At 38.3% G+C, this 27,890-nt stretch overlaps 3 protein-coding genes and 1 pseudogene across 3 annotated transcripts; 2 read left to right on the top strand and 2 right to left on the bottom strand.

Annotated features, from left to right (window-relative positions):
* Positions 1–983: 983 nt before the first annotated feature.
* LOC111325686 (uncharacterized) lies at positions 984–9,394 on the top strand. The gene is made up of 4 exons (XM_022929549.2): positions 984–2,018; positions 4,128–6,828; positions 6,973–7,116; positions 7,978–9,394. Exons 1-2 carry the CDS (start codon positions 1,161–1,163, stop codon positions 4,590–4,592), a joined length of 1,323 nt encoding a protein of 440 aa, XP_022785284.2. The 5' UTR covers positions 984–1,160; the 3' UTR covers positions 4,593–6,828; positions 6,973–7,116; positions 7,978–9,394.
* A 467-nt stretch (positions 9,395–9,861) lies between these two features.
* Positions 9,862–19,537, bottom strand: LOC111325685 (angio-associated migratory cell protein). The gene is made up of 11 exons (XM_022929548.2): positions 19,311–19,537; positions 18,251–18,370; positions 17,955–18,074; positions 16,961–17,100; positions 14,354–14,498; positions 13,857–13,940; positions 13,504–13,619; positions 12,452–12,537; positions 11,879–11,969; positions 11,545–11,699; positions 9,862–10,003 (listed from the first exon to the last, which is right to left on the bottom strand). Exons 1-11 carry the CDS (start codon positions 19,513–19,515, stop codon positions 9,928–9,930), a joined length of 1,338 nt encoding a protein of 445 aa, XP_022785283.2. The 5' UTR covers positions 19,516–19,537; the 3' UTR covers positions 9,862–9,927.
* On the bottom strand, positions 14,505–15,452 carry LOC148716959 (uncharacterized; annotated as a pseudogene).
* Position 19,538: 1 nt separating the features above from the next.
* LOC111325713 (tubulin polyglutamylase complex subunit 1) lies at positions 19,539–27,565 on the top strand. Its single transcript, XM_088746045.1, has 10 exons — positions 19,539–19,668; positions 19,817–19,907; positions 20,204–20,334; positions 22,099–22,162; positions 22,834–22,949; positions 23,385–23,438; positions 24,140–24,221; positions 25,244–25,301; positions 25,765–25,848; positions 26,609–27,565. The coding sequence occupies exons 1-10, from the start codon at positions 19,581–19,583 to the stop codon at positions 26,624–26,626; spliced, it is 786 nt and encodes a 261-aa protein (XP_088602171.1). The 5' UTR covers positions 19,539–19,580; the 3' UTR covers positions 26,627–27,565.
* The last annotated feature ends 325 nt before the right edge of the window (positions 27,566–27,890 follow it).

The following is a 27,890-nucleotide window of genomic DNA, read 5'->3' as shown; positions in this document are numbered from 1 at the left end:
GAAAGCAGTATAGACTATTCCGTGTTTTACTTAGTCTCAGGGACTAGAGAATCATTCCAAACTTATGCAGACTCGCGACTGGGCTCAGGATCTTCAGATATCCTTATTGATAAGATAAGGCTATGTAGCTACGAGAAAAGTTCTCTAGTGCTGAAGATGGCGTGGAAAAGGTTCTAAGTTGACTATAAACTGGGATTTAACTATAATTTATGCGTACAGCAATGGATTTTTAACATGCTTAAGACTAATTTTCGCATTATGATCTTCCAACTTAGCGAAGACTCTTGAAAACCATTTACTTTCCCGAACGCTTTATCCCTGACTTCTAAAGTTGAGATGAATTTTCATATGACCCATACGACCCCGCGCGCACAATCCCGTGGAAACTAAAGTGAAAGCTGACGTGAAAAGGGCCGGACGAGTTGACGTGCGCTGCTGGTCCGAATAGAAGCTGCACGGCCCTGCACTCACACGGCTTTGTTGCAAAAACTAAAAGGAAAAAAGAAAAGAGTTAAAAAAAATTGCTTTCCTCAATGAATTGTGAGTTCCTTATTCCTACTCAAAAAAAAAAAAAAAAAAATTAAAAGTTCTTATGGCAAAATTTTTTTGTGGTTGGCCTGCGTTCGCCCGTCTGTCTCGTCCTATTTTCTACTCTTAATGGTTATATGATAAAATGCTTATTGACAGAATTTGATCGATGACGTACGGACCTTGTCGCGCTCGCCGCCAAATATTTTCCCGTACGGCCCTCCCGCTCACACGGCAGTCAATAAGTACATAATAACTTCTGATGCTGTCTCATGTGGGTGGTTTGTTTTAAAGGTTGCAAACATATGTCTATAATTTTATTCTCGAACAATTATTCTCAGAGAAAAATAAGAAGTTGGAGGAAAGAGAGGTTTTCGCGTCCCTCATTGCCTGCTGCATGCCCACCGTCCATTCTTCGCAAATCTTCGGCGAATACTCGTGAAGACTCGCAACTATTCGACTTAAATCTAAACCGAAGCCCTGGGAACTAAAAATCCGATGGCAACAAAATAACCATCGAATATTGTCCCTGAACAGATGTGTTCGCCTAAAACCATCCTGTGGGCTAAATTTAAACCGGGAAATAGTAACATCTGCTCATGGACAAGGAGCTGCTAGCTTAGAAGCAAATTATGGCCGAAGGAGGAGGTTGGCCGTGGTCGTCTCGCCGTCGAAGTCGTCGAGAACGTAACGATAGAGAAGCTAAAGAAAGCGACGATTTGGATTGCGACTTGTTGAGAGTTGTACTAAGCGACTCCGAAGATTTTGTCCCCGAAGACGTTAAAAGTACTTCGTCAGTTGCTTGCAGTTGTGCTTCAGATTTTCAAGAGGACCATTCCAGCTGCAATTCATCCAGTGAAAAGAGTTGTCCGAATTTGAGCGATCTTGATCCAGAGCTGCCTTCGAATTCTCGGAGCTTACGATGGTTGAAGAAAAAAGTGTCTCGTCGTAAAAGTTCCAAAGAAACTGATAAAACTTCCGCTGATAAGAATCGTCAGAGTTACCGTGACGAAAATGGCTTAAGCTATTACGCTCGTTGTTTACAAGAAGCGAAACGGGTGAGGGAGAAAGCTGAGTCGGAAGCTTTGCAACGGAGAGCAAATCCTCAAGGCCGACGCCGGAGACCACTTAGTTTACTGGGTCCACGATCAGCTGGGAACGAGGGCGATGAGAGATTTCAAGTTCCGAGGAGAAGGAGATTTTCGTTTTCATGGGGGTTTCGAAGAGAAGATTCAAATACAGAAGTTGTGGACGATGGTGAAAGTGCATCAACTCAATCCTCTACGTCTCCTTCACTTCCCCGTGAAGCTAATCAAGAGTGCAACCAAACCAGTGCTATAAGCCTTGAGGAATTTGAGCGAAGGCGAAAGGAAAAAGCTCGTATGAAAGCAGCCCAACATAAACTGGAGTATTTCCTTATAAACGATATCGCATCCATCACGAATTGCCCGTGGTACTGGGGAAAAATTAATAGATTTGAAGCTGAAAAGGTGAGCTTCAATTTAATTAGCTAAACAATAGTGTACGTATATTAGTACGATGTTATGTAGACTTTTGCCAAGTAACGATGTCAACTGAGAAATATCCGAGACCGTGGATTTTATTGAAAAGATTTATTTTGCTAAGGGTGAATTTCATTTTGAAAAACTAAAAGGTTTCCAGCTATATTTCGTTTTCTTGTCAATTATTCTGTCTTTTGGAAGAGAGCATTGTTTTGACGGCCAATGGAAGCATATTAAGCGTAGATACAGTTTTACGACGTGTTGAAAAAAAAAAAAAACATAAGTAAAACATTTCCTACAAAGTGCGGAAAAGACTTCCCTTATTAAGATATTGATAAGGTGTCTTTCCGATTTAGCACCAATTTATGTCTTTGCCATAGTTTAAGATGTGAATATGGGCACCTGTCGTGCCTTGAAAGCCTAATCCAATTTTGAACAAAGTATTTTAAAACAGGATGCGTTCTTAATGTGCCGCTCAAATTTCATAATGTCATTAATTTTAAAAGGCTTTATCCTTGAGTTTGGAAAAAAATGAATTAGCTTTTAAAGTGTCATTGTCTATTGAAATTTAAGTTTATTTTGATTAAGACGTTTGTACTGCATTAGAATGCATTCCACCATAAAAAAGAATTTAGAGGCTGGTACCATTAGAAAGAACTAGAGACACTAAGCTTTATTTATATCACATGTTTGTTAATGGTTACTCATTAGATTGGTATAGACTATACAAACTGAATTTTTTTAAAATATGGGTAGGATGTTTTGAGTTTACTGAACAGTTAACAGGGCTTTTTTTGCATCCTTAAATTTTTTCCTCCTGATAATTTTGCAACTGACGTGCATTGTTAAAAACTAAAATAACTTGAGCGGGTGTCTGGCAACAGATGGTAAAAGGAATTGATAGACGTCATGTGTGGGTTGATTTTCGTCATCCAATTATTTTTATCAGCAAAGTTTGGCTTTGCCGTACTACATTAAATTAGCTTAATATTCATTTTGAGCTTTTCAGCCAAGTGGTTTTGGTCCTCCTGTCTTGCTTTTTAAGCAAGCTACTCAACCCTAATGCCAGTCTGTGTATTCTTCAAAATTCCTCTAAGCATTTCCTATGGTTTTGATAAGGAAGACTTGTTTTTTAATCAAGGCTTCTTTTGTTAGTGATCATCTCCTTGATTCTCCTAATGTTAATGCTTGATTCACCAGCAACATTGTAATGAGAATTTAGATGCAAATCAATCTTAGGGGTTAGAGAGTTCTTTCATTGCCACTCTGCATTAAAGACTATGAGAAAACTGTCAAACAAAACCTGAAAAGATTGAAATGGTAACTGGTTATATATTAGTTTGGTATGAACAATCTGAGAACAGGGGTTATGGGAAACATACAACAACCCTTTTATCGCATTATGTAAGGGTTTTGACAACTTTTTTTATAAGGGGCCAACAATGATGGTAGCTGTGCCTGAAGGGGGGCAATAAGGCAAAAGCCAAACACAAGAGCTTGTTTTTAAGCTTAACAGATGGCAGTAAGTGGTATAGGCTGCAGTGGGGTAAAAGGTAAAGTCTGTTTACGAGTCAAGTGGCTCATCAGGCCAGCGCTAAACTGCAGTATCTTTGGCATGAAGCAACTAGGAGTATTTCTACTCCCCCCCTTGGATGGGATGCCAGTCCATCGCAGGGTTACCCCCCAGCATTAGATTTGCCGGTACCCATTTAAACACCTGGGCAAAGAGAGGCACTGTGATAGTAAAGTGTCTTGCCTAAGAACACAACATGATGTCCCCAGCCAGGGTTTGAACCCGGACTACTTGATCCAGAGTCAAGTGCACCAACCATGAGGCCACTGCGCCTCCATAGGCTGCCGTAAACAGCTGGTAAATCCTAACAGAAATTCTCCTCATTGTCTGCCATTCATTTATTCTAATGTTAGTTTTGAGAATTTGGTGTTACTAATAAATGAAATTGTATCCTCCTAGGTGATATTTTTCTTCATTTTCACACCTGTCAATGTGATATCATGTTGACATAGAATGGAGAAACTAGCTCTAGATCCCACATGGCAGTAAAAGGTGTAATCCAGATTCTCAAATTCTTGCTTTAGGTGTTGGAAGGCCTTCCAGATGGAACATTTCTGCTGCGTGATAGTGCCCAATACCATTACCTGTTCTCTGTGAGTTTCCGTCGCTACTCTCGTACTTATCATGCACGTATTGAACAATGGAAACACCGGTACAGCTTTGACAAACCTAGTGACTACTCCTTTTACTCAACAAGTGTTTGCCAGCTGTTACAGCATTACTCTCGCGCGGAGCAGTGCATGTACTATGAACCTCTTTTGCTAAAGCCATTGCATCGGAACAATCCGGTAACACTGCAAGATCTCTGTCGTGCAGTGATCTGCAGCCACACAACATTTCAAGGAGTCAGTGAACTTCCTCTGCCAAACACTCTTAAGATTTTCTTGAGAGAGTTTCATTACAAAGTTCCTGTAAAGAGGACCGAGGAGAAAGGTACACAAACACCTGCACCAAGAAAAAGATTTAGCTTCTCATTCCACAGAGACTAGTCAATAAAACTTAACCCTAAGTCCCTAAGATCAGTTTCCATACTCTCCCTACTGTTCATTATACATTTCCTATGATGCTGACCGGGAGAATTTGTCTAACAATCAGATCTTCCAAAGGTGGAGACCATTTCCTTTATTCTCATGTCATTAATGCTTGATTCAGCAGTTGTATTGAACAAAGAAATTGGATGCTTATCATGCTCAAGATTTAAAAGGGTTCAATTTGATTTTAAAAATAAATCAGATTAAATTAACATTAAAGACTGGCAGTAATGAAATTTTTATTTAACCATGATGGTCTCTATCATGCCTTTGTCTGTTTATTTGGTCAAATCTAGAATGTTAATTTATAGATACAATGGAATTCCAGGGGTAATAATAGGAGAACATTTTTGAGCACATCATGTCAAACCTTATTTTCCCATTTTTTTTGGGATATCTACTTTTTATAAATTATATTATATCCATCCATTCCTTCTCCTCTCCAAAAATTAACTCTGTGCCGGGTAGTGTTAGGTAGATATGTATTTATGCTTTATATTAAAAGATAACTGAAGAAAGTAAGTCTTATAACTCAGTTTATGTCATTCAAAAAAATTCTCACTGGTAAAATTTAAGAACTTAATTATTGTTATGGCTTAGGGCTTGACACTAACAGTAGCCCCCCCTAGCCAAAGACTAAATGCTCTAGTAGAAATTCAGTTTTGGCTAGTGGTTTTTAATTTCCACCAGTCAGTTTGGCTAAGCTGACTAGTAAACAAACTGAAATTGTTGTAACATCTAGGATGTCACTAGCTACTTGGTGAGTTACTTGAAAAGTTAGTGTCGAGCCCTGTGGTGCTAAAGAATGGAATAAATTAGGTGTTAATGATGCAGGTTTCCAAATGAAGTTACATAATTCCCAAATTGGATGTAGGAGATATTTGTAGCATGCATTCCTGCTTTGAATAGTAGGATTTTTTTTCTTTTGAGTGACATTAAAGTTTCTTCCAGTTGGCCAGTTTAATCCACAAGTGCTTTCTTTGTGTACAGACAACAATTATTACTGGTTTTTTTTTTCCTACACGTATTTGGACACCAAGATTATCTTTATGAAACAATTTAAAGTTAGTTGAAAATAGAGCAAAGAATACATTAAACTATAAACCTTTTAAAGTTCTCTTAAGAATATGTTCATGTTTTTAGTCACTTAGTGCAAAAAAAATCCTACACATGCTTTATGTATTTGCTGTATTTATGCTCTTGAATCCTAATGATTACTTTGAGTCTAAAATCAGGCAATTAAAGCTACTGAGCAGAACTTTCTGGTGCTATTGTTTAATATTTTGTAAACATTTGTTCCAATTTTAAATTTACAGTTCAAAAACATAGTGTTTCACATTCAAATGAATGCTACAGGACTTGCCGTTGTCCTCTTTGTCGGTAAGACACTTGAAATTTCACTTTAAGAGTGTTACTTTGGAAGCATATGTGGAAAACTTCCCTTTGAAAGAACTGCTTAGAAGGTTTGTGCCACAATCTTTGGAATTCCCCTGTGTGGCTGTATTTAGCAAAAACTATATTTATTTCAAGTTGCAGTTATTACTCTCTTTTAGTTGATGTTCAGTCTATTTACTATATTTTGAAGTAGCAAGTGTAAATGACACTCTTTTTTTTTGGAGTAAACAAAGAGGTAGAAGAAGTAGAGGTTTCCTTGGTGATCAAGATTCTTGGGCAATGAGACACGTCCCTTGATCTCAAACTTATTTTGAATCAGGCTAATGATTGATTGGGATTCAAATTTTGAACTTGTTGTAAACTTGAAAGAAGCAAAAGATCTGCTATCAGTGCACAATTAAGTAAAGAGATGTACGAATGAACTGAAGCAATTTATCCCGCCCGTTCTACTTGTCTTTAAAAAGTGGTGTTTTTTAGACCTATCCAGTTTTCCAGTGGTGTATTGTACATTTTGTAAAGATCAAAATTGTGTGGCATTTTTTCATTTGCATCTTAGAAAGCTGAAATTTTACTCCAACAATGAATAAAGAAAAAGAAAAGAAGGAACAAATCTATATTGACGTGTTAAATAGTATTATCCCAAAGGGGTAGGTTATGGAATAAAATTTGTTAAATTATTTACTTGTTGTCTCATTGACTCGTTTGCAGATCACTTCTCTGACAATGGGCAGAGAGATCTTTTGCTGAGGGAAAGGGGTTTTAAAGGATGAAGCAGTTTCTCACACCCATCTCCTGCTATGTAAGAATTAAGTTGACGAAGTAATATAATGTAGAATCTTAATGATAATCTGATGAAACCTGTTTGAAGTTTCTCCTCCAAACTCCTGCGGTTAGGGTGGCATGGGGAGTACTTCTCTGTAAGGCTTCGCTCTTTCCTTACCAGGCCCTTTCCTTCTATCAATATGGCGGTAGAGAGGGACATATAAAACAACAAGCAGTGGATGAAGGTGATTCTGCGTAGCAGTATTATAGATTGCTAAATGGCTCCAATGTATGAATCTGGAATGCGAATGGTCGCTATCGGATGGTAAGGAATTGTAATGTTTCTCGGACTAAATTTACTTAAGCTTCGATTTCAAAGTTTACTTTAAATTTGTGGATTGATCGCGAAAGAAGACAAGAACGGGTTAAATTTGTCCTTACTTACTTGAGGTCGGTTTTCTAAATGCATATCTTAAATTCACAGTGGATTGTGTTGTTTCACTGATGATTTCATTGTTACGCATTTCTCCATGTACCAGTTAAAGTTACGGTGCAAATTCCATTCTTTGGCCCTATACATTTCCACCCCTATAAGATTAGTTTGAGCGTAGGCCGAGTAGTCTGCTGTATCTAATATTCATAAAATCTGGAAACAATCCTGAACGCAGTAAGCCTCTCTTGAAAGCCTTTTCTAGAATATGAAGTATTCCTGAACCCCGGGAGTGACCAAGACAGAATTTCTCCTTACAATATCAATACAATATCAAGTAGAATATTAATGAGAATAAAGAAAAATATCAAACGGGATTATTAGTTGATCCAATACCAAACTCTCCCAACTAATATCATAAGAATTCTAAATAGAGTAAGAAAGATGGTACATTTTGAGCTTGGTAAAGAAATCGAGATGTTTTTCATCTTGTCACAAGCATGGGCCAAAGGAAAAAATTCTGAGTCTCAGGTTTGATTCCTAATGGGGACTCATGGAATTTATTTAAGTCTCCCATGCTTGTAAAGAGATGAAAATATCTCTTTCTATGATAAGAATTGTACAAAAACAATAAGGAGAATTACAGATTAGATTTTGGAAGTGAAAAGATTAATGTACCTTTCTGACACCACTATGTATTGATCGGAAGGTGAGGAGGAATTTTGACTGACATTGATTTTTTTCTTCTGATTAAAGGGTTGTGATAGTCACAAGTGGAATATCCTCTTTTATTTTCCTCAAGAGATATGTAGACAAAAAGAGACTTGAACTAATCAAGGCAAAACAAAGAGAAAGAATGCTGGAAGCACAAAAGGAAACCAAAGGAGAGTGAGAGGAAAGAGCAGTTTAATGCCAAAGAAACACAGAATGGAAAATTGGGAACAAAATCAACAAAGGTCTACTTTATGGTTACATGTCTGAAATCCTGTGTGGGGTCACAGAAGTGTAACCATGAGGTGGGCATTTTCAAGTCAGCCATCACTTCACTCTGTGTTATTTACATGCAGAGAAAACAGACTTTGTCCTTTAAAACCTTAAAGGGTGCGTGACCAACATCCAATTTCTCTTTACAGTTAAACTGCTGAATCATTCACCAACCAAAGAAGCATAAATTGTCAAACAAATTCTCCTAGTCAGTATGAAAGGAAATGTATTTGGAAACTGATGTTAGGCAGAAAGGGTTAATAAAATTCAGTTTTAAAACCAACTAGGGATTTTGGACAAACAGTGTTTAGCAATGTAAGAGTATTGGTAGAACTGAAGTTCACGCTTTAAACCCTTAGAGTGACTAACGTCTAATTTCTTCTTACAGTAATTCTGTTTAATCATGAGAATAAAGGAAAAATTACCAACCAAAGAAGCTTGCAGCTAATTAGTGAGCATATAAAAGGGCCTCGTGTTGAAACGATCAGATCACCCCCAATAGAGGCACCAGTCAGGAGTTTCGTAACATTAGGCCAATGAATTATAATTTTGGTTACATTCATTAACTCTTTAAACCAGAGTAGCATCAAACCATGTCTGATTGTCCTCTAGGTTGCTGTGTGAACTTCAATAAATCAAGCTTTGATTGTTAAACAAATTCTCCTTGTTAGTACCAAAGGAAATGTTCAGAGAACAGTATGGAGAATACGGATACCGATCTTAGGGTGTGTATGGTTAATCAACAACTAATTTACATTAGGAGTGTAATCTTCTAAGAAACATTACTGTTAGAAGTTGTAGAGTGCAAGTACCTCCACTGAATGGGTAAAACAAAATTGTGGTTACAGGAAGTTTACACCTCCAAGGTTTTTATTTCTTTATTGTTTTATTGTTTGTTTGTTTTTTTCTTGCATTCAGGTGCATTTCAATTGTTTTGAGGGTGAAAGGGAGTTAGAAATTCTCCTGCTGGTTTAATATGAATTTCCCTCCCCCTTAGATTTATAACCATAATCCAAACCTGAAAAGAAAACACTTAGATTTCATTGCAAACTTTTATGGCAATATTAATATTAGTCTTTTCTCCTTCTTTTTCCCTCTGATTGGCTGTTGCAATAAAACTGCAGCTCGTCAGATAGTGTTACATGTAAATGGTATTGATTTGAATATAAAGCTGTGGTATCCATGCTTATTTGTATATCAAATCATTTGGCCCAATCATTCGGTGGGAGGCTAAAATTTGAGTCCTGTCAGCCTTGATTTCATACAGCAAACAGTTAAGCCAAGGTTGGGTGATAATCACAGCAAAGTGGAACATTATGCATCAGAAAATCTCCCTAATATCACCAGCATTGAAGAGTCTGTTATTTCTTCTTAATTCCATGTGTTTCTGCCAGCATCTTGAACGTAGTTTTCTTAAGATGTCTTAACTTGGTATTAACTTGGTGGTCTCATGGCGCCATTCAAAGATGCTGCCACCGCACATGCACAAAAACTTTAATGTCCTGTATGGGAACCCAGGCAACAGCCAAGTGTCAACCAGCTGCAACAATCTTTCTTGTCTGTATTTGCACATTCTTTTTCTCAAACTTCTTCACAGAGAATTGATTATTTTTTCATTTATTTATTCACATTTTTTTTTTTTGGGGGGGGGGGGGGGTTTGAGGGGGGTGGTGATACCAGTGCTTCAATTTTACAACTCTGCTGAGATGCAGCTTATTTTTGTCATCTTCCAGGTGTTTGTACTGTGAACAATCTTGCTGTACTGTCTCCTGATCCTGTTATTAAAAAGCTCCCATCCCTGCAAAATAAAGAGTTACATCACAATATCAAGTGTTGAGAACATCATTCAATTCCTTCTCTAACATCTCAATCCCTATGGACTCCATTAATATATCTTATTAACCAAGCGCGAGGACCGTACTGGGAGAATATTGGCCCGAGGTCTTGACAGTATGGACCGAGCATAGCAAGGTCCGTACAAAAAAGACCGAGGGCCGATATTCTTCCAGTACGGTCCCGAGCAAGCTTCGTTAATAAGAGATTTATTATACAACTGAAGTTCAAAGGGACACAAGTGTGGTATCATTCGGGACCATTTGGGACAGTGCCCGGTCCAATACTTAGAGAATATTGGACCGGCAATAGAGCATTTTGATTGGTTGATTTTAGTTATTGGCCCTCTGACTTCCCGAGTCGTGTAATAAAGCATTTCATTCATACTTTTTCAACATGAAAAGTGTTAGGAGGTAGTCAGTGGTTTCTCTAAAACGATAGTCTAGACTAAAGAGCTCCTGTATTTTTGTCCCAGAAAAAGGAGAAACTTCAGATTTTAGGCCAGAGTCAAGTTTGTGTTCCATTGCATTCCGATATTCTAACCCATGGCTACAAGAAAGAGCAGTTGATGTGCAAAAGATTTTAACCCTTTGACCTCCAAGAGGGATTAGAATTTAATTTCTCCTTACAATATCACCCCTGAATCACACATTAGGGTCAGGAGAATAAAGGAAATAATCACCAACTGAATAAGCTCTTGATTGTTAAACAAATTCTCCTTGTCAGCACCTTAGGAAATGTATAGAGAACAGTACAGAGAATATGCATGGTTGAAAAGACTAAGTGTTGCCTTAGAAAAAAAATGAACACAAATGACAATTGCAAACAAAATGATCAGTTTTTCTGGAGTTATTGACAAAGAATGACACCAGGTCACATATATTATGTGACAACGACAATAACAACTTTTACAGGCACCAGGATTACAACTTATTACATAATTGTCTTTGCTCATGGTTTTCATTTTTTCTTAGCTTAGTTTTCGCGTCTTTGCAGCTTTTATCACCTTCGATAATTACCATACTCATATATATATTGTGAGCCACATTTTCTCCCCATTCCAGTGAAGTATTAGCAACAGAGTGTTTTAAGTGCGTTCCAAAAAATATCAGTATTTTTTTGAGAGTTTTTGTCCAACCATGCATACTGTTTTTAGGGTGCAAAGGGTAAGTTCTTGGTGTGAACTGATTTCAACTATGTCCACACAATTCTTAACCCACGAGCAGAGTTGTCTGTTAAAATAATCTTACATCAGGGCTGGACACTAACTTTTCAACTTACTAACCAAGTGTCTAGTGACAACTTAGATGTTATGACAATTTCAGTTAGTTTACTAGCCAAATTGGCTGATGCAAATCAAAAACCACTAGCCAAAACTAAATTTCTAGTAGCCTGTGGCTAGTTGGCTACCATCAGTGTTGAGCCCTTTCACATTATCAAATGAGACATAAATGCCAAGGAAGGGTGTGCGGAAACACAATGTGTGAAAAAAAGGGATTGTATTACCTGGCCACAGCGAGATCCAGTATTTCCCCACTGTGACCATACCACTCTCGCTCACAGTTTCCTGATCTACTGTCCCACAGTCGCACCACACCATCCAGACATCCAGTGTATATTAGAGGCGTCACAGAATCCCACTTCAATCTCACTATCCCTCCCTGTAAGTGAAAACAGAGTTTGTTTTTCTCAGATCAAGACAAGCTCATCTGCTGTAGGGTGCTATTTTTAGACAATATTAAATTCTTCCATCCAATTTACAACAAAATGCATGGAAGTCAGTAAGGAGAATTACAAATTGGATCTTTGTAGTTAAAGAATAAGAAATCATTCTACTCACTGGATGTTTACATTCTTGTCGAAGCCTGTATGAAGAAAGATCCCACACCCCTAGGACCCCACTCAACGATGCTGTAGCTAGCATGGGTTGCCTGTGGACAAGTCGTGATAAACACAAAATAAACCACTGAAAAGCAACTTGCAATAATCACTTGGTACAATAAGTGTGACATATGATTAAGACCAAAATTAATACATGACACATGATTTTTGAAGAAAGACAAGGTAAGATAAGAAATTAAGTCTTCCCTTTTAATTCATAACATCAAATACTGGTCTGTGAGTTGAAGTACATCATATGCATGTCGAGTTTTTGTAAATTTGTGCAAGAAACAGGATCAGGACTCCCCCTTCCTTCTTGCCAGTTATGATTAAATTTTGAATCATCTAATAATAATAAAAATGATGATGACAGCTATGACAAAGACTGTGTTGATCAACACAGTGACAGCAGTAGCCACAACAATTTTTAAAGAACATAAATTATTTTTTGGTTCAAGTGGTTTTTTCTGTAAGTTAAAACTCAAACCAGCACTTCTAAGTCATGGATACTTTGGATAATTCAAATCCTTACTGTGGTGAAAATCCAACAGCTTCAATGGAAGGTGGTGGGTCACTGTCATTCTCGGATTGAAAACCTGCAGCCAATGTACTCAGTACCTGAGGAAAAACCAGTTTGACAATATAATTAGATCAAATGTGACAACAACATAACAAAAGTTGCCTCATTTTGCAAGCTACTCTTGACTCTCTTCAGGCCAGCTTGCTGGATTCTTGCTGAAAAATCTATAGCCATGGTCAATAAGCTATGTTCTTAGACTAGATCCTAAACTCTCAGAGTACCTCAAGGGCTGTCCATAGGTAAGCATGACTTGGGGTATGCATGTAATCAATATAGAAGTGGAAGGCAAATAAGAATTGTGGCCAGGCGGGGTTGGTGCGCTTGAGTCCAGATTAAGTGGTCCAGGATTTGAGTCCTGGCCAGAGACATTGTGTCGTGTTCTTAGGCAAGACACTAAACTCTAACAGAGCCTTTCTTAACCTAGGTGTTTATTAATGGGTATCAGCAAATTTAATGCAGTGGGGGAGGGGGGGTAACCTAGCCATGGACTAGAATTTAATGCTTGAGGGGTAACCCTGAAATAGACTAGTATCCCATCCAGGGGAGAGTAGAAATACTCTTAGTCACTTTATGCTACAGAAACCAGAGTTAAGCACCAGCCTGATAGGCCACTTGGCTCAGAAACATACTTTTAAATAAGAATCTGAAGAGAGTCAGGTTATCAAAGATACCATGTTGTTTCATTGGATTACATGCAAGACTGGGACCTGTACAGTTCAAATATACCAGGTATTAAAAAAACTTTGCAGAAACCTTTAAGAAAACATTGAAAATCGAATCAATCCACACATCTTAACCGAGCTGTTACTGGTAACTTACACATTCAATTTCACTCAAAACTAGGAAATGGTTGCTGTATAAATTTCTTCCAGGGTATTTAATTATTCAACACGTATTATTAGTAAATCAAGGTCTGGAGAAAGAAGCCATGAGTAACACTTGAGCCCTGCAACTATATCTAAAACAATTTAAAGAAAAAGAAAATAACAGTCAGAATTTCTTACCTTCCCACTGTTTGTGTTGACTATTTTGACTGTGGAGTCCTCTGATCCTGTTGCCACAAGAACATTATCTCTGTGTCCATCTATACATGTTACGGATCCTTGGTGAGCTGTGCCATCTAAAGAAACAGAACTAACCAAGTTGTTCACCTGCTGAACATTTTATTTAGAACTCAAGGGGCTTTAACCCTAGTCTAACCCTTAGCAATGATTAGAAACTTGTTTCTCCTCACCCTTTCTCTGCTGAACAATAATTTTAATAATAATTTTATTAGTTATAGTGTGCAAATTAATGTTAAGATATGATCAAAATGATCACCAACTTATGACAGAAGCTGAATCCTGTTGATTTTTACCTGATAGATGAAAAGTATGCATTCCTTGTCTTAAGTCCCAGAGTTTTAAGGTGCCATCCTCATATCCAACACTTGCTCTTTTACCTATGACAAATTTCCAACAAAACATGAAGCATTACTGACAATTATTTCATTTTCTAAAAAGCCAAATGATCACTATTCCAAAAAGTTTGCACAATGGAGCAGAATTTTTTATTTTTGGAAATTGCAACTTACATTCTCTTGCAATTACTTGTGAATGTTTTAATCTGAAGTGTTTCATCAAGAGAATATGTTCTTGAGGTTGAAAGGCGGACACGAGAGGTCAGCTATTGGCCACCAGTGTGTCACATACAGCTCATTTAAACAGAAAAAGAACTAAAAAGCAAATTGCTTGAAATGCAGAGAAATCAATCTAATTGGTAAACAAAAGGGAAGAGTAGAGGAAAACAAAAAAATCCCAGATTACTTCTGATCCTAAACTGAAAATTGCTCTGGTGAGCTTTTATTTTAATTACCATCTTTCATAAATATTCCACATGTCGATCGGCATCCATGACCTTGGAATGTTTTGCAATATGAGCCAGGAATTTTCCACATCCACACATTACCATCTGCTGTACCGGCTAGAAGTACATTTGCTTCATTATGCCATTCTAGCCACTGAAAATATATGTTGCAGGTAATTTTTTTTCTAAGGTAAATTTAATTTTTCACTAGGTGCAATTTTTTAACCTGGGTAACTTTGCACCACAATATTTTTTTCACTTGCTATGGGGTAACTAACTCTTTTTTTATTGATAATAATGACAGATACATAAACAGGTAGAAAACGAGCGATGTAATATCCCAATGTTTCGGCGACTTCATGACACCATTATCAAGGGTACAAATGAAAATAAAATTAACAAGTGCGAGTTGAAGAGTTACAACTAATTTGCATAGGGGAGGTAGCTACACAAATACTTTAGCACGGATAGAATCCGTTTGCACGTTCAAACTCGGTGTTAATTGTTTGATGTAAAGTATCTCTTTGACAAGACAATTGGATTTGTTCATGCACTTCTTGAGAACTTTGAAACAGCTAAGAAGGTCCTCAGGGACAACACCTGTGTGGTCGTTGTCGTAGTGCTTGTGTAGTGAAGATGACATGCTCTTATGGCTATCCACGCAGGCATATAAATGCCCGCGTGTGTAACCAACATAGCTCCCTGTATCGCACAGGTTACATTTAAATTGGTACACTACGCACTGTTGATTAACCAACTGTGGTTTGGTCTCACATTCTTTAAGGTCTTGGCCAATTTTCCAACTGAAAAATACGGGCTGGATTGTGGTTTGGAGCTTAATGCTAAGGTCTTTCAACTGCATCTTAACAATGTTAGCAGAGTCTTGGTCCTTGAAGGGTACTACTACTCAGGTTACATCATTTTTTGCCAATCTTCCCAACGCTTGCAATGGCTGCTGGTCAGCAACTCTCGAGTTAATAAAGGTGTTAATGGCGGATTTGATAAGGTGGTGAGGGTAGTCCAAACGTGAGAATAAATACTTCAAGCACTCACACTCCTCAGAAAAATAAAGCCATGAAGAGGACAAACGGTACACGCGATCGAGCATAGTTGTTAATAAGTTCCGTTTGTACCGGTTGTCAATGTAACTCTGGTAGTGGATGGGTAAACCTGTATAAGTAGGCTCTAAACCAGTACTGGTTTACTTGTCCACTACCAGAGTTACGTTGACAACTGGTACAAATGGAACTTATTAACAACTATGCTCGATCCTGCATACTGTTTGTCCTCTTCATGGCTTTATTTTTCTGAGGAGTGTGAGCACTTGAAGTATTTACTCTCACATTTGGACTACCCTCACCACCTTATCAACTCCGCCATTAACACCTTTATTAACTCGAGAGTTGCTGACCAGCAGCCATTGCAGGTGTTGGGAAGATTGGCAAAAAATGATGTAACCCAGACCAAGACTCCGCTAACATTGTTAAGACACAGTTGAAAGACCTTAGCATTAAGCTCCAAACCACAATCCAGCCCATATTTGTCAGTCGGAAAATTGGCCAAGACAATAAAGAATGTGAGACCAAACCACAGCTGGTTAATCAACAGTGCGTAGTGTACCAATTTAAATGTAACCTGTGCGCTACAGGGAGCTATGTTGGTTACACACACGGGCATTTATATGCCTGCGTGGATAGCCATAAGAGCACGTCATCTTCACTACGCAAGCACTACGACAACGACCACGCAGGTGCTGTCCCTGAGGACTTCTTAGCTGTTTCAAAGTTCTCAAGAAGTGCATGAACAAACTCGATTGTCTTGTCAACGAGATGCTTTACATCAAACAATTAACACTGAGTTTGAACATGCAAACGGATTCTATCCGTGCTAAAGTATTTGTACCCTTGATAATGGCATGATGAAGTTGCTGAAATGTCGGGATATTATATTGCTCGTTTTTACCTGTCTATGTATTACTAAATCTTTGTTAATATGAATGATAGAGATATTGGGTTTTGTGAAGATAAGGATATCACAATCTGAGAGAGCAAGATCTTCTCTGCAATTAGCCTGATTCTGTCAGTTAGTCAATCAGAGGATTAGATCTAGGGTTAGGGTTAAAGTTAACAATTAGGTTTGGGGTTAGGGATAAGGTTTAGGGTTAGGGTCAGGGTTCAGATGTACTAGCAGATTGAAGAACAAAAAAAAGGAAGATAGGTTTTGAAAAAAAAATAAGATGGTTTGCTGTTACTATTAAAACACAAATATGAAAATAAACTTGAAAACAGTTTTATTGTCTATTGTTCCATTGCCAGTATACAGTGATATGTAAGTTGATGGGAGAGTGCACTGTTCAGACAAGTTTACTGAGCTTTTCTCAAGGCGGCCATAAATAAAACTGAACTTCAACATCAAACCAACTTTTAACTAGCTTACAACAACACTTTTTTTAGTTTAACCGCTATCATTTTTTTAATCACTTTCTATTCATTTGAAAAAAAGGTGGCCTACTGAAAGTTAGTTCTAAAAAGTTTGGTCACCACAACCATATGCCAAAGAGTTGTAAAATTAATTCAAACCTACCATACTTATACTCTGGCATCTTTTATATCTCACCTCTAAGTCTGTTGCTTCAAAGTTCCAAACTTCCTTTTTCGTAACAACATCCCAGACAATAATAAAGCCACTCATATCACCTGTGGCAACAAATTTACCATCATGACTGAAAGCTGTGCATGTCACAGAATCTTTATGACCTAAGGAAGATAGAGTTGGGAAAAAATATCATAACACCACACACTAAATAAATTCAAGAAACAACATGATGATTAATTAGGGTAACAAAACTCTATTTAAATCAATGCTGGGCTCTCTAAGAACATGAAATCATTGGCAAGAAATCAGCTTCTTACCCTTTCACTGTGTTGTTACTTTTATTGAATATTTTCATTTTTTAAAAAGATTTCTTGTTGTAGTGTTAGGAGGCCTTTCCTATAAGGTGTAACGGGCTCAGAGCAAAAACACGAGGAGAAAATGAGTCAACACGTTTTTTCTGTTGTAGTTTTCATCAGCTTGACTTACTGCAGATTCCCTAAAGCTCCTGCATAATCAAATTGTACAAGCGATCTCGATTGTTTGGAGTTTTTAAATAAATTGTGGATTTGCCACTACACACTGAACTGATAACTCTACATGTCTTTGCTCAAACAAGCAATGTGAATCAAGCCACAGGTATGTTGAGTCTTATTTAAGGTTTAACCCAGAATACAGGATGCAAACTGCAACAAGATACGGTTGGAACATTGCAGGCATAAATAATACCAAGCTATACTTAACTGGCTAACACACACATGCACGCAAATTAATCACAATGAGAGGGCTTCTGATGATTTTTTTCATATTACAGACATTCATGTTTGTTGACTTTTATTCATGGTTTTCAACTTGTAACTTGCTGTACATTGGAGTATTGAAATAAGCTTTTTTTAACCTGGTGTAACTTTGTGAAAGAAAGTCTGACGGTGCCTAAAATTATACTAACATTTAACAAAAAAATTAACAATTAATCCATGAAGTTTAGTTCCATCGAATTACAAGATTTTCTATTTACCATGGCACTCCAGAAGTGTCTGTCCATCTGTTATTTGCCAAATGTAAGCCTTGTCATCTTCCCCTCCAGAAACTACCACTGAACTATTAACTGGTTCAATTGCCACGGAGAAGACAGAGGCTAAGGATGAAAAGTATTTATTTACCAAAAGTCAGTTGAAAACTCCTTAAGCAAAAACTACAATTAAAGCCTCTTTTGACAATATCAAGACATGATTGAAGCCACTTTGTCATACTGACAGCCAGACATAATGGCTGTAACAATTTGCTTAGCAGTTTAAAAACTGTAATATTCACCTGTATGCTTTTGAAAGCACAAGTCTGCATTGTCCTTTTCAGTCATGCCAACATTTTCACCATCTTGATCATTCATGTCGTCTGTGAAACCAACATCTTCCATTCCAACAGCAAGTCCCTCTGGAAATAACATTTTGTAAAAGAAGATTTTGAAGCCAGTTCAATACAATGTCAGTTGTTTAGAATAATACTCCAAGTTGCTGTAGGAAGGGAATTAAACAAAATGCATGCGGGCTAAAAAGGGCCAAACATCAAACTGATCTGAAAACAGCCCACCAGAATAAAGGAAAATACAACAAGGAACTAACAAGAACTAAGTGTAAAAATTTGTGAGTTGCCTGAAGGGCTGGGAAAATTACTTGATCACATCACAGCTGTTTTTTTTTTTTGCTTGTGATTGGTCGAGGAGCTGGTGCAAGCTTCCTAGACTATCACAGGTCCAGAAAAACAACAGCAAAAAATTATTAGACATTCAAAATAATCTAAAACATTCAACTGAAAATTGTTATACAAAAATGACAATTTAATCTGAATATAACCCAGCTGAGGAAGAAGGGAAGGGGGGATGGAGGACAGGGAACAGGGGAGGGGGATAGGGAGGGGGACGGGGGAGGGGGGATGGGTGAGGGGGGAAAGTGGAGGGGGGAGGGGGTTGGTTAAACAAGAAGGCTGTTTACATGAACAAGAAAGCTAGCACCTTGAGTAACCTTACAGTGCCAGAGGTGATTAACAAATGATCTCTCCTAACAATATTAGGGAGATCGTCCAGCAGAGAAACAAGATAATGAGAAAATACAAACTTATCAGCTAAGAGTGTTACTTTAATGCAATACCGGACGCTACGAGCAAATGTGCAGGGGCCTTAGGAGTTTTAACGTTCGCCAATCATGCGGTTGATGTTTTGAGTTCAAAAATCTATTTCAAGTGAGATTCTTGGTTTGAAGGAGCAGGAAAGAGAGGGAGATGTTAGATCTTCCAGCAAATTTGGGAATTTATACATGTACAAACAAGCTGGAAAAACACGTGCGAGCATTTAACTTCACCGACATCATAGTCGTACCTTCTTCTGTCTCATCGTCACCATCTAAATCGACCACCTCTACAAAATCATCTTCCAAAAGCTCAATCTCCTGCTCTGGAGTTTCTAGATTATTTTCTGCGTCCATCTCTGAAATATTCTTACTTTCACAAGTACAAATGCTCTGTTTCCATAAAAAGCGGTAAGGGCGTTCGTGTTCACTTATTTTCGCCTGCATGTATTGCATAGCGAACTGTAACTTAACGTAGCCTTACATTTACCAGTCTCTCTCGACATTATAGTTAAAGCAAAATGGCGGATAAGAAGCCTTCCAAAACAAACTTGTTTGATGATCGCGATTCTAAACCAGAAAAAACGGAGAGTCCTTTGGAATTTATGTGTAAGTGTTGCCTTAATAATATGTTTAGATGAAGCAAAGGCCATTTTTCCTTTTTTTTTTTTTTTTGTAATTTAGGCAAAATTAAAAGAATTGAGCTAAACTTGAGGAACAATTTTAATCAACGTAAATTATAAAAATTCTTTTGCAGCACGCAGTGGTATTACAAGTGAAATCAAAGAGGCAATAACTCTTATCATTGAAAACAGGCCTGACGACCCAATCGCTTTTATGGCTGAGTTGTGAGTATTTCGGTCCGTTAGCGGTACGATACCAACAAAAATTGAAAATTTCATTGTTTCCTTAAACCCTTTAAGGAGTGACTAGAATCCAAATTCTCCTTACATTATCACTTCAGAATCACATATTAGAGTCACAAGAATAAAGTAAATAATCAACAGCTAAAGCTCCTCCTGATTATTAAACAAATTCTCCTTGTGAGCACCTTGGAAAATATATGGGGAACAGTATAGAGAATATGCATACTGATGTTAGGGTGTTAAGAGTTTATTGTTATGTTTTGAATGGTTGACTTTAGTTTTGACAGCCATGCGAACACAACCACGGCACTTGTGAAAGCCCATCAGAAACTCCTGCTGGCACATCACTCAAGACCATCTTTCCAAGTCAACCTGGCTGCAGCCTACAACATCTTAAAACGACAGAAAAGTGTGTTATACAAGTATTTATTTAATCCGTCTAATTTCTCTTTACAGTAATACTGTTGAATCATTCACTAAAATCATGAGAATATAGGGATGATCACCCACCCAATAAACTTTGATTGTTAAACAAACTCTCCTTTTAAGTACCTGGGGAAATGTTTAGAGAACAGTATCAGGAATACAGATACTGGTCTTAAGGTGTAAAGAGTTAACCTCCTCCAGAGCTAACTGCCTCCCAGTTAGCTCAATTGGTTAGAGCACCAGATTGTGTTGTGCAGCAGGTCGAGGGTTCGGGCTCCGGCCGGACCGATACACATGTTCTTAAAATAACTGAGGAGAATTTACTACCTTTCTTTTATATCAAGAAATGGATAGATATTCTAGTCTTCTCGGATAATTACAAATAAACCGTAGCAGTGCTCGAAATTAAAAAAAAATCCAGGTTGTCCCTATTTCATGAATCCTTGGTTGCCCGGTAGAAAATCACATGGCGGTCAAGCTTGAACTAATCCCATAGTTCTTAGTGTGCGGCAATGGTTTTCGCGGAAGTCTGAGTTTAAGTTGTGGCATATTCAAAATGGCGTCTTTGATCTTGATCACCTCCAGACAAGAAACTTTGTGTTTTTTGTTTACATTTTCGTACCTGGCAATGTTTTATAAAATTTACAGATATCCAAAACACAGGAAAACGCTTAGCTGAGGCAAATTATTATTAAAACCTCACACTACCAGACATTGACAAAACAAAACCATCATGTAGGTCAGGTGCTGTTTATGGTTAATTTATTTTCTATTTTTAGCTGGGTTGTCCGTTGGTTTTGCCCGGACAACCAGCCTCTTAATTTTACTAAAAATTGGTTGCCCGGTAAACTTTTTGTTCGTCTCGGATGACCAGACGACTGCTAATTTCAAGCACTGTCAGGGGTAGGAGACATTAATTCCCCATGTAGGAGATTACTGTGTGGTGGATGTCCTCCCTTGGGGTGAGTTGGGTGGGAAGGTGAGATCGTTACATGGACTGGAGCAGCTGCCAGAGGCGCCTGATAATGCTGACATCCGATCTCAACCTTATTGTTGTAACTAGACACATTTGTTGTTTAGAGTGCTTAAGACTTTCTCTTTCTCTTTCTCTAGCCTGTCCACAAAAATATGTTAATCATGAGATAGACTTATTAAGATTACAAATTGAAATAGGCTAATTATAATATTGTCTGAGCATGGGAGCAATCTTTGCAGTAATGAACACTACATATTAAGCAGTAGTGAAAATAAGGCCTGAAAAAAATTCAGACCTGTACATGACTCGAAGCCGTGACCTCTGTGATACTGGAGCAATGCTCTACCAACTGAGCTAACAAGCCAACTGGGATCAGGCCCCGGTTGTTCAAAGGATGGATAGCGCTATACGCTGGATAAATCTCTATCCGGTGGATATCGCAGTACGTTTTGGTAACACTTATCTGCTGGATAGCGATTTATCCGTTGGATAGCGCTATCCGCCCTTTGAACAACCGGAGCCTGGTCATTATGTTGGTCCATAATAAACCCATGAATTGGTGAGTCACTGGTATTGCAGAGGTCATGGGTTTGAATCCCATACTGGCCTGAATTTTTTTCAGGCCTTATTTTCACTACTGCTTAAGTAGTGTTCATCACTACAAAGGTTGTTCTCATACTCATTTCTTTAACCGCAGTTCACTTATTATAAACGATTTTCATACAAAAAATTATTCACAAATGTTATAATATTGTTTCTTGTTTCTGTCAGATAGTAATGGCCTACGAGGGCTTACTGGCAAAACTTACAATGATTTATTGACACTGTTATGCAAGTAAGGAGATTAAATTACTACTTAATTCTGCTGGCTGATTTTTAATAATTATTTGTCTGAATGCCAGTTGTCCATCATCCTAGTAATTCATTATGATTGATAGCAGGGCTCCCACGTGCACTTTGCGCACGTGGGGCCCCATGCCCATGGAATATGGTCAACCTCTTTTTGTTTGGTTGTGACGTGACTGACCAAGCATACATACGTCTGCACGTGCCTTCAGATTGCATGGGTAGGGTAGGGGAGACTATCAAAATGAAGGGAGGGGTGTCTCAGGTGAGTCTTGGCTTTTGCACATCTTTTGTTTTCATTAATATTACGAACTTGGGAGCTCCGCTTTTAGGCTTGCTTGGTTAAATCTATAATATTATTTGAAATTTCATAGACCTGGTAAGTCTCACCTGTTAAGTAACAGTCTCACACCAGGCTATTTAATGAGATTTTGTTTGGGAAGTAAGTCCATATTCTCAAGAGAAGACTCTCACACTAATATAACCCTTTAACTCGCCTAAGTGGCCAAGACAGAATTTCTCATAACAACATCACTACGAAATCAAGCAGACAAGTAATGAGAATAAGGAAAAATATCAACTTGGGAATTATTAGTTGATCCAATGCAAAATTCTCCAAAGTAACAAAGGAATGAATTGCATACTACCGTTCTGTTCCAGAGACTTGACTGGTACAGAATCTGAACCTCTTCAAAAGCGAATCATGTGCCTAAGCCATGAAGTGATTCGCTTTCCAGTTTTTAAACTTGGAGTTTTATCAACATTTATATATCAAGGTAACAGCTGTAATTCCATCAGTGAACATACTGTAAGGAAAAATGTCTTTAGCTTTTCGACACTTTCAGGGCTTGCCGCTAACGGTAGCCAACTAGCCACAGACTAGTAGAAATTCAGTTTTGACTAGTGGTTTTCAATTTCTATTAGCCAGTTTGGCTAGTAAACAAACTGAAATTGTTGTAACATCTAAGTTTTCACTAGCCTCGTGGTTGTTAAGTTGAAAAGTTAGTGTTGAGCCCCAACTTTTCCCCTTGTAGCTTTGCTCTACAGTACCAAGATCTGACCTGGTTTCTGAGAAAGTTAGTTGTTTCTCATGTTTTTTTTGTTTGTTTTTTTTTTAACACTGACTAAATGCTATTTCTATACATCTTTTTTTCTGAGAATAGGATGTTCCAGTTTTATTAATGTTTTGCTCATAATTGATTTCTCTGAAGACTTTTTGAAGCATGCGGAATCACTGTACAGCGAGTTGGACTTAACAGGAAGAGGTTTGGAGATTCACTTCTATGTTTACTGTTTATTCATAACCTTTTAACTCCCAAAACTAAATAAATTAAATTTTTTCCTACAATATCCATACATTATCCAGGAAAAAGGTAATGAGAATGCTTGCACTTATCAGGTGAAAGGTTTTATCTTGATCTGACACCAAATTCTTGTAACTAATTTACAAGGAAATGTGTTACAGATAGACGGGAGAATTAACAGTCCGACCTTGGGAGTAAAATGGGTTAAGAGTAGCCAACATCCTATTTCTTGTTACATCATCAGAGCTCTAACCAATTGAGCTAACCACCTCCCGGTTAGCTCAATTGGTTAGAGTGCTGGGTTGTGTTCTGCGGGAGGTCAAGGGTTTGAGCCCTGGCCGGACCAATACTCATGGTCTTAAGATAAGTGAGGAGAAATTGCTACCTTCTATAATCAAGAAATGGATAGATATTCTAGTCTTCTCGGATAAGGACATATAAACCGTAGGCCCCATCTCCTGCAGGGTTAGGGGTAGGAGACGTTAATTTCCCAACCACGAGATTACTGTGTCGTGGATGTCCTCCCCTGGGGTGGGATGGGTGGGAATTGGCCCCAAAAAGTCCCCCATGGGGAGTGGTCAACTAACCTATGTATGTATGTATGTACCTTGTTACCTGAGCAGGTGAACTTTCAAACTGAAAATTTTCATATTCTTTTGCAGGTAAAGCAGATAAAAATCTCTGTGAAGCTATGTTAACTGAATTACATCAGGTAGTAGTGAAGACAACAGATGATCCCATTAGGTAAGCTAAACAAAAACTCTTTTTTTCCTTGAAATGTACTAAGGTGGCACCAGTACACATCTTTATGAATTAAAGCTACGTGGATGATCATTAAAATTCACTGTCAGTATTAGTCTTATTTGACTGAAGGAGGCTGACAGAAGGATAGCCCCAGTCGTATTCATTCCAGATTTGGAGCGTTCAAGAATGCTATGATCAGCTCTCATCCATTTCCATATCAAAACCTAAACTGTGCCTGTACCACACTTACCATGTGTAACCACTTTGTGTTGAAGCATTTCCCCTACCCACTCACCAGATGATGGGGGAATTGGGAGGTGGAGTGTGTCATTAAAAAGTGGTGTGTATGGATGCTACACCCTCCTTCAGAAGTCAAAAGCCTTGCCCTTTCATATATATTTTTTTTATCGAGGGTCTTCCTCTTCTTTCATATTCCTGGATCCAGTATCAATCTTGATACATATTAGTGAGGTTTTATTAACCCTTTCACTCCCAGAAGTGATGAACATGTAACTTCTCTTTATGATATTCATACATTATACATCAAATAGGTAATGAGATTTACTCAAACTTATCAGGTAAAAGGTGTTAACTTGATCTAACACCAAGTTATCATAACTTATTTACATGGAAGTGTAGAGGGGAGTGGAGGCACAGTGGTCTTGTAGTTAGTGCGCTCGACTCTGAATCAAGTGGTCAGAGTTCGAGCCCTGACCGGGAGCATTGTGTTGTGTCCTTGGGCAAGACACTTTACTCTCACAGTGCCTCTCTTCACCCAGGAGAATTAAATGGGTACTGGTGAATTTAATGCTGAGGGTAACCCAGCGATGGACTTGCATCCCATCCAGGGGGGAGGGGGGTAGAATTTCTCCTAGCCGCTTCATGCTATGGAAAGTGCCAGCCCGATGGGCCACATGGGCCACATGGCTCTAAGTAGGCTTTACATAACCTTTTAGGGGGGAGTATTAACAATCAGATCTTGTGAGTTGAAGGATTCATGATTTAATTGTCTCAAATTGCAGCGTCATTCAAACTGGATCCATGTTGAGTTCTCAGCGACTCAATAAAATAATGGCTGAGGTTAGTCACCAAATCTTCAATCGAGTATCAAAAGGGGTCCAAGTTACTTTGGCTTAGCTTTATTTTGCTTAGCATTCGTCTAGTAAAATTTTGCCAACCTTTCAGCTAATCAGTTGCAAAATAAAACCAAACTTGGTGAAGTGCGTTTGTCTGTGCTTTGAGTGGTCTCGTTGCTTTTTACTTTGAGTTCCCATAGGCTAATGATGACGTCAACCCTTTTTTTCAAATTTGCTGTTCGTAATTACTTTGGTTTAAGCAAAACGCTCAACGCCCTTTGCTCTGATGAGGGACTGATGCTTGAAATGTCAGCATTGAAACTCTTTATGGTGGCCAATTTACATTATCAACCCAATCGATAAAACCAAAACTACCCCGAAAGAACTAGGACACTTGAAAAAAACGTTAGTGTGGTAAGCCAAACCAAAGCTATTGTTTGAACATCATTTTTTCTGTATTTCATCAGGCATTACTGAAAAGTGGAGCCACTAGTCAGTCAATGGGGGCTGACGAGTTCATTGTGGGTGCAGCGGAAATCCTGCTCCAACAGGTTTGACCAGTTTTCAAGCATAACCATTAATAATGATCAAATGAAACTTGTTTACAGAGTAATTTTCAACTGAGTGTCGAGATTAATCCCGGATTGGTCTAGTCTTGCTTATCTTTGCCCTGTGATTGGTCCAGAAAACGTGCGCCATCTTCTCAACCAATCAGATGCAAAACTAACCCCAATCACGACTTGATCGCCCGCGTTTTCGCGCGCTTTAGTTGGTTTGCTTATATTTACTTTGAGTTCTCATTGGTTCTTTTAGGGTATTTTCTTTTCTTCTGTTTGATCATTTTGTTTTGGTTTTGGTTTTGGTTTTTTTACGCGCTCAATCGAAAAGCGCTCTAAAAGGGAAATAGTTGTTAAGAAAAACTGTGTTCTAAATCATTTTCAATTTTAAGTGACAAGACGAAAACACATCTCATACTTCCTTACCGAGCTCAAAGTTTACCATATTTCGTACTTTCCGTCTTGCTTATCCTAGTTTTATGGAGAGCAAGTGGCGCATGAACCTAGGGGTAGAGAATTGAAGTGGTAGAGCAACGAAGATCTTTTTTCGCTGTTCCACGTTTGTAGTGAGACGAAAGATATCTTTGCTTCATATTCAAACAATTTCTGATAACAACACTTAGAGGGCTTTCAGCCAACACTATCAATATTCTTTCTTCGTACAATCCTCGTATGAAGAAACCTCGAGACTCATTGATTGTTTAAGATTTGTCAATCCTTTTTTCCAATTTTGTGATTTAATTCATTTCATCAGATACCGGACCTAAAATGACACTGGTGTACCTGTAGTAAACTCCAACAAAAATGAAACCCTTAATCGAGCACGGTGGCACAGGACACCCACTCTACATCAGCGGGGTGAACTGCGAGGTGATAAGATTTTCATCACAGGCTGGCCCTTAGCCCAAGATGCCCGTCAAGGAGGTTGCTTAGTGACACGATGGATCTTCAACACGTTATGGTCATGTGACCATGTTGGTAGCCATCGAATTAACGCTACATGTTCGTTCGCTTTAACGACGTATTTGCCAAAATGGTTTCCCTTTCGCAACATTTTCTTTTTTCCACTCAGCATACAGTAGTTAACAATGTGCGTTTTTTAACATCCTGAATTTTCACGTCAGGAATTTATAATCGAACAAGAATCAATACTCGCTTGGAAAGTAAAAGAAAGAACTCCTTGCCTTTGATGTTAAATACATATGCGTTATTAACCAAGCGTGAGGTCAAGATGGCTGGATATTGGCCGAGTTTTTTTTTTTTTTCTTGACTTCGTCTCGGTCCTTAAAAATGCGAAAGAAGAACGAGACTAATATCCAACCATCTTGACGAGCAAGCTTGGTTAATAAAGGATTTATTATATTGCAAAAAGATTTCGCTTTATTAAGAATTAAGAATGAGTTGTTTACTTCGAGAGCTGGGAAAGAAAGGCAACTGCGTTTGTAGCACATCAAACTCACGAGATTTCTTTGTATTTTCTTTTTTTTTTGACAATCTTCTGCCGCTTTTTGCGTTTCCATCGCCGAAATTGTCCAAAAATCACGAACGTAGTTCTTATTCTATTTTTTTCATGCGCGGGATCAATGCGGGCAAGACCTAGTGGGCAAGATGGGCCCATCTTGTCCGCTCGGGTAGCCAATCAGAACACAGGATTCGCTTCTTCTCGACCTCGGGTGCTGCGAGCTATGTAATAAACAACGGTACAAAATGTTGAGATGATAAGTTTAATGATAAATTAATTTTATCGTGCTCATAGCTATTAACACTTAAAATCCTAAGAGTGACCAGCATTTAATTTCACCTTACAGTTACACGGTTGAATCATTCATTAAGATCATAAGAATAGAGGAAATGGTCGCCAGCCTAAGACGCTTTGATTGTTAAAGGAATTTTTCTTGTCAGTACCAAAGAAAATGTATAGAGAGGAGTTTGGAGAACTTCCATAACGATGTCAGGGTTTAAAGGCGAGGAGTGTTGCGTGACATCCTCAAGGGGGGTGGGGGAGGAAGAGCATTGCGTGACTTCCTTAAGTGGGG

The sequence above is a fragment of the Stylophora pistillata genome, chromosome 14 (assembly GCF_964205215.1).
Source record: "Stylophora pistillata chromosome 14, jaStyPist1.2, whole genome shotgun sequence".
NCBI lineage: Eukaryota > Metazoa > Cnidaria > Anthozoa > Scleractinia > Pocilloporidae > Stylophora > Stylophora pistillata.
The sequence above is the reverse complement of the archived record's forward strand: the minus strand, read 5'-3'. Positions and strand labels throughout refer to the sequence as shown.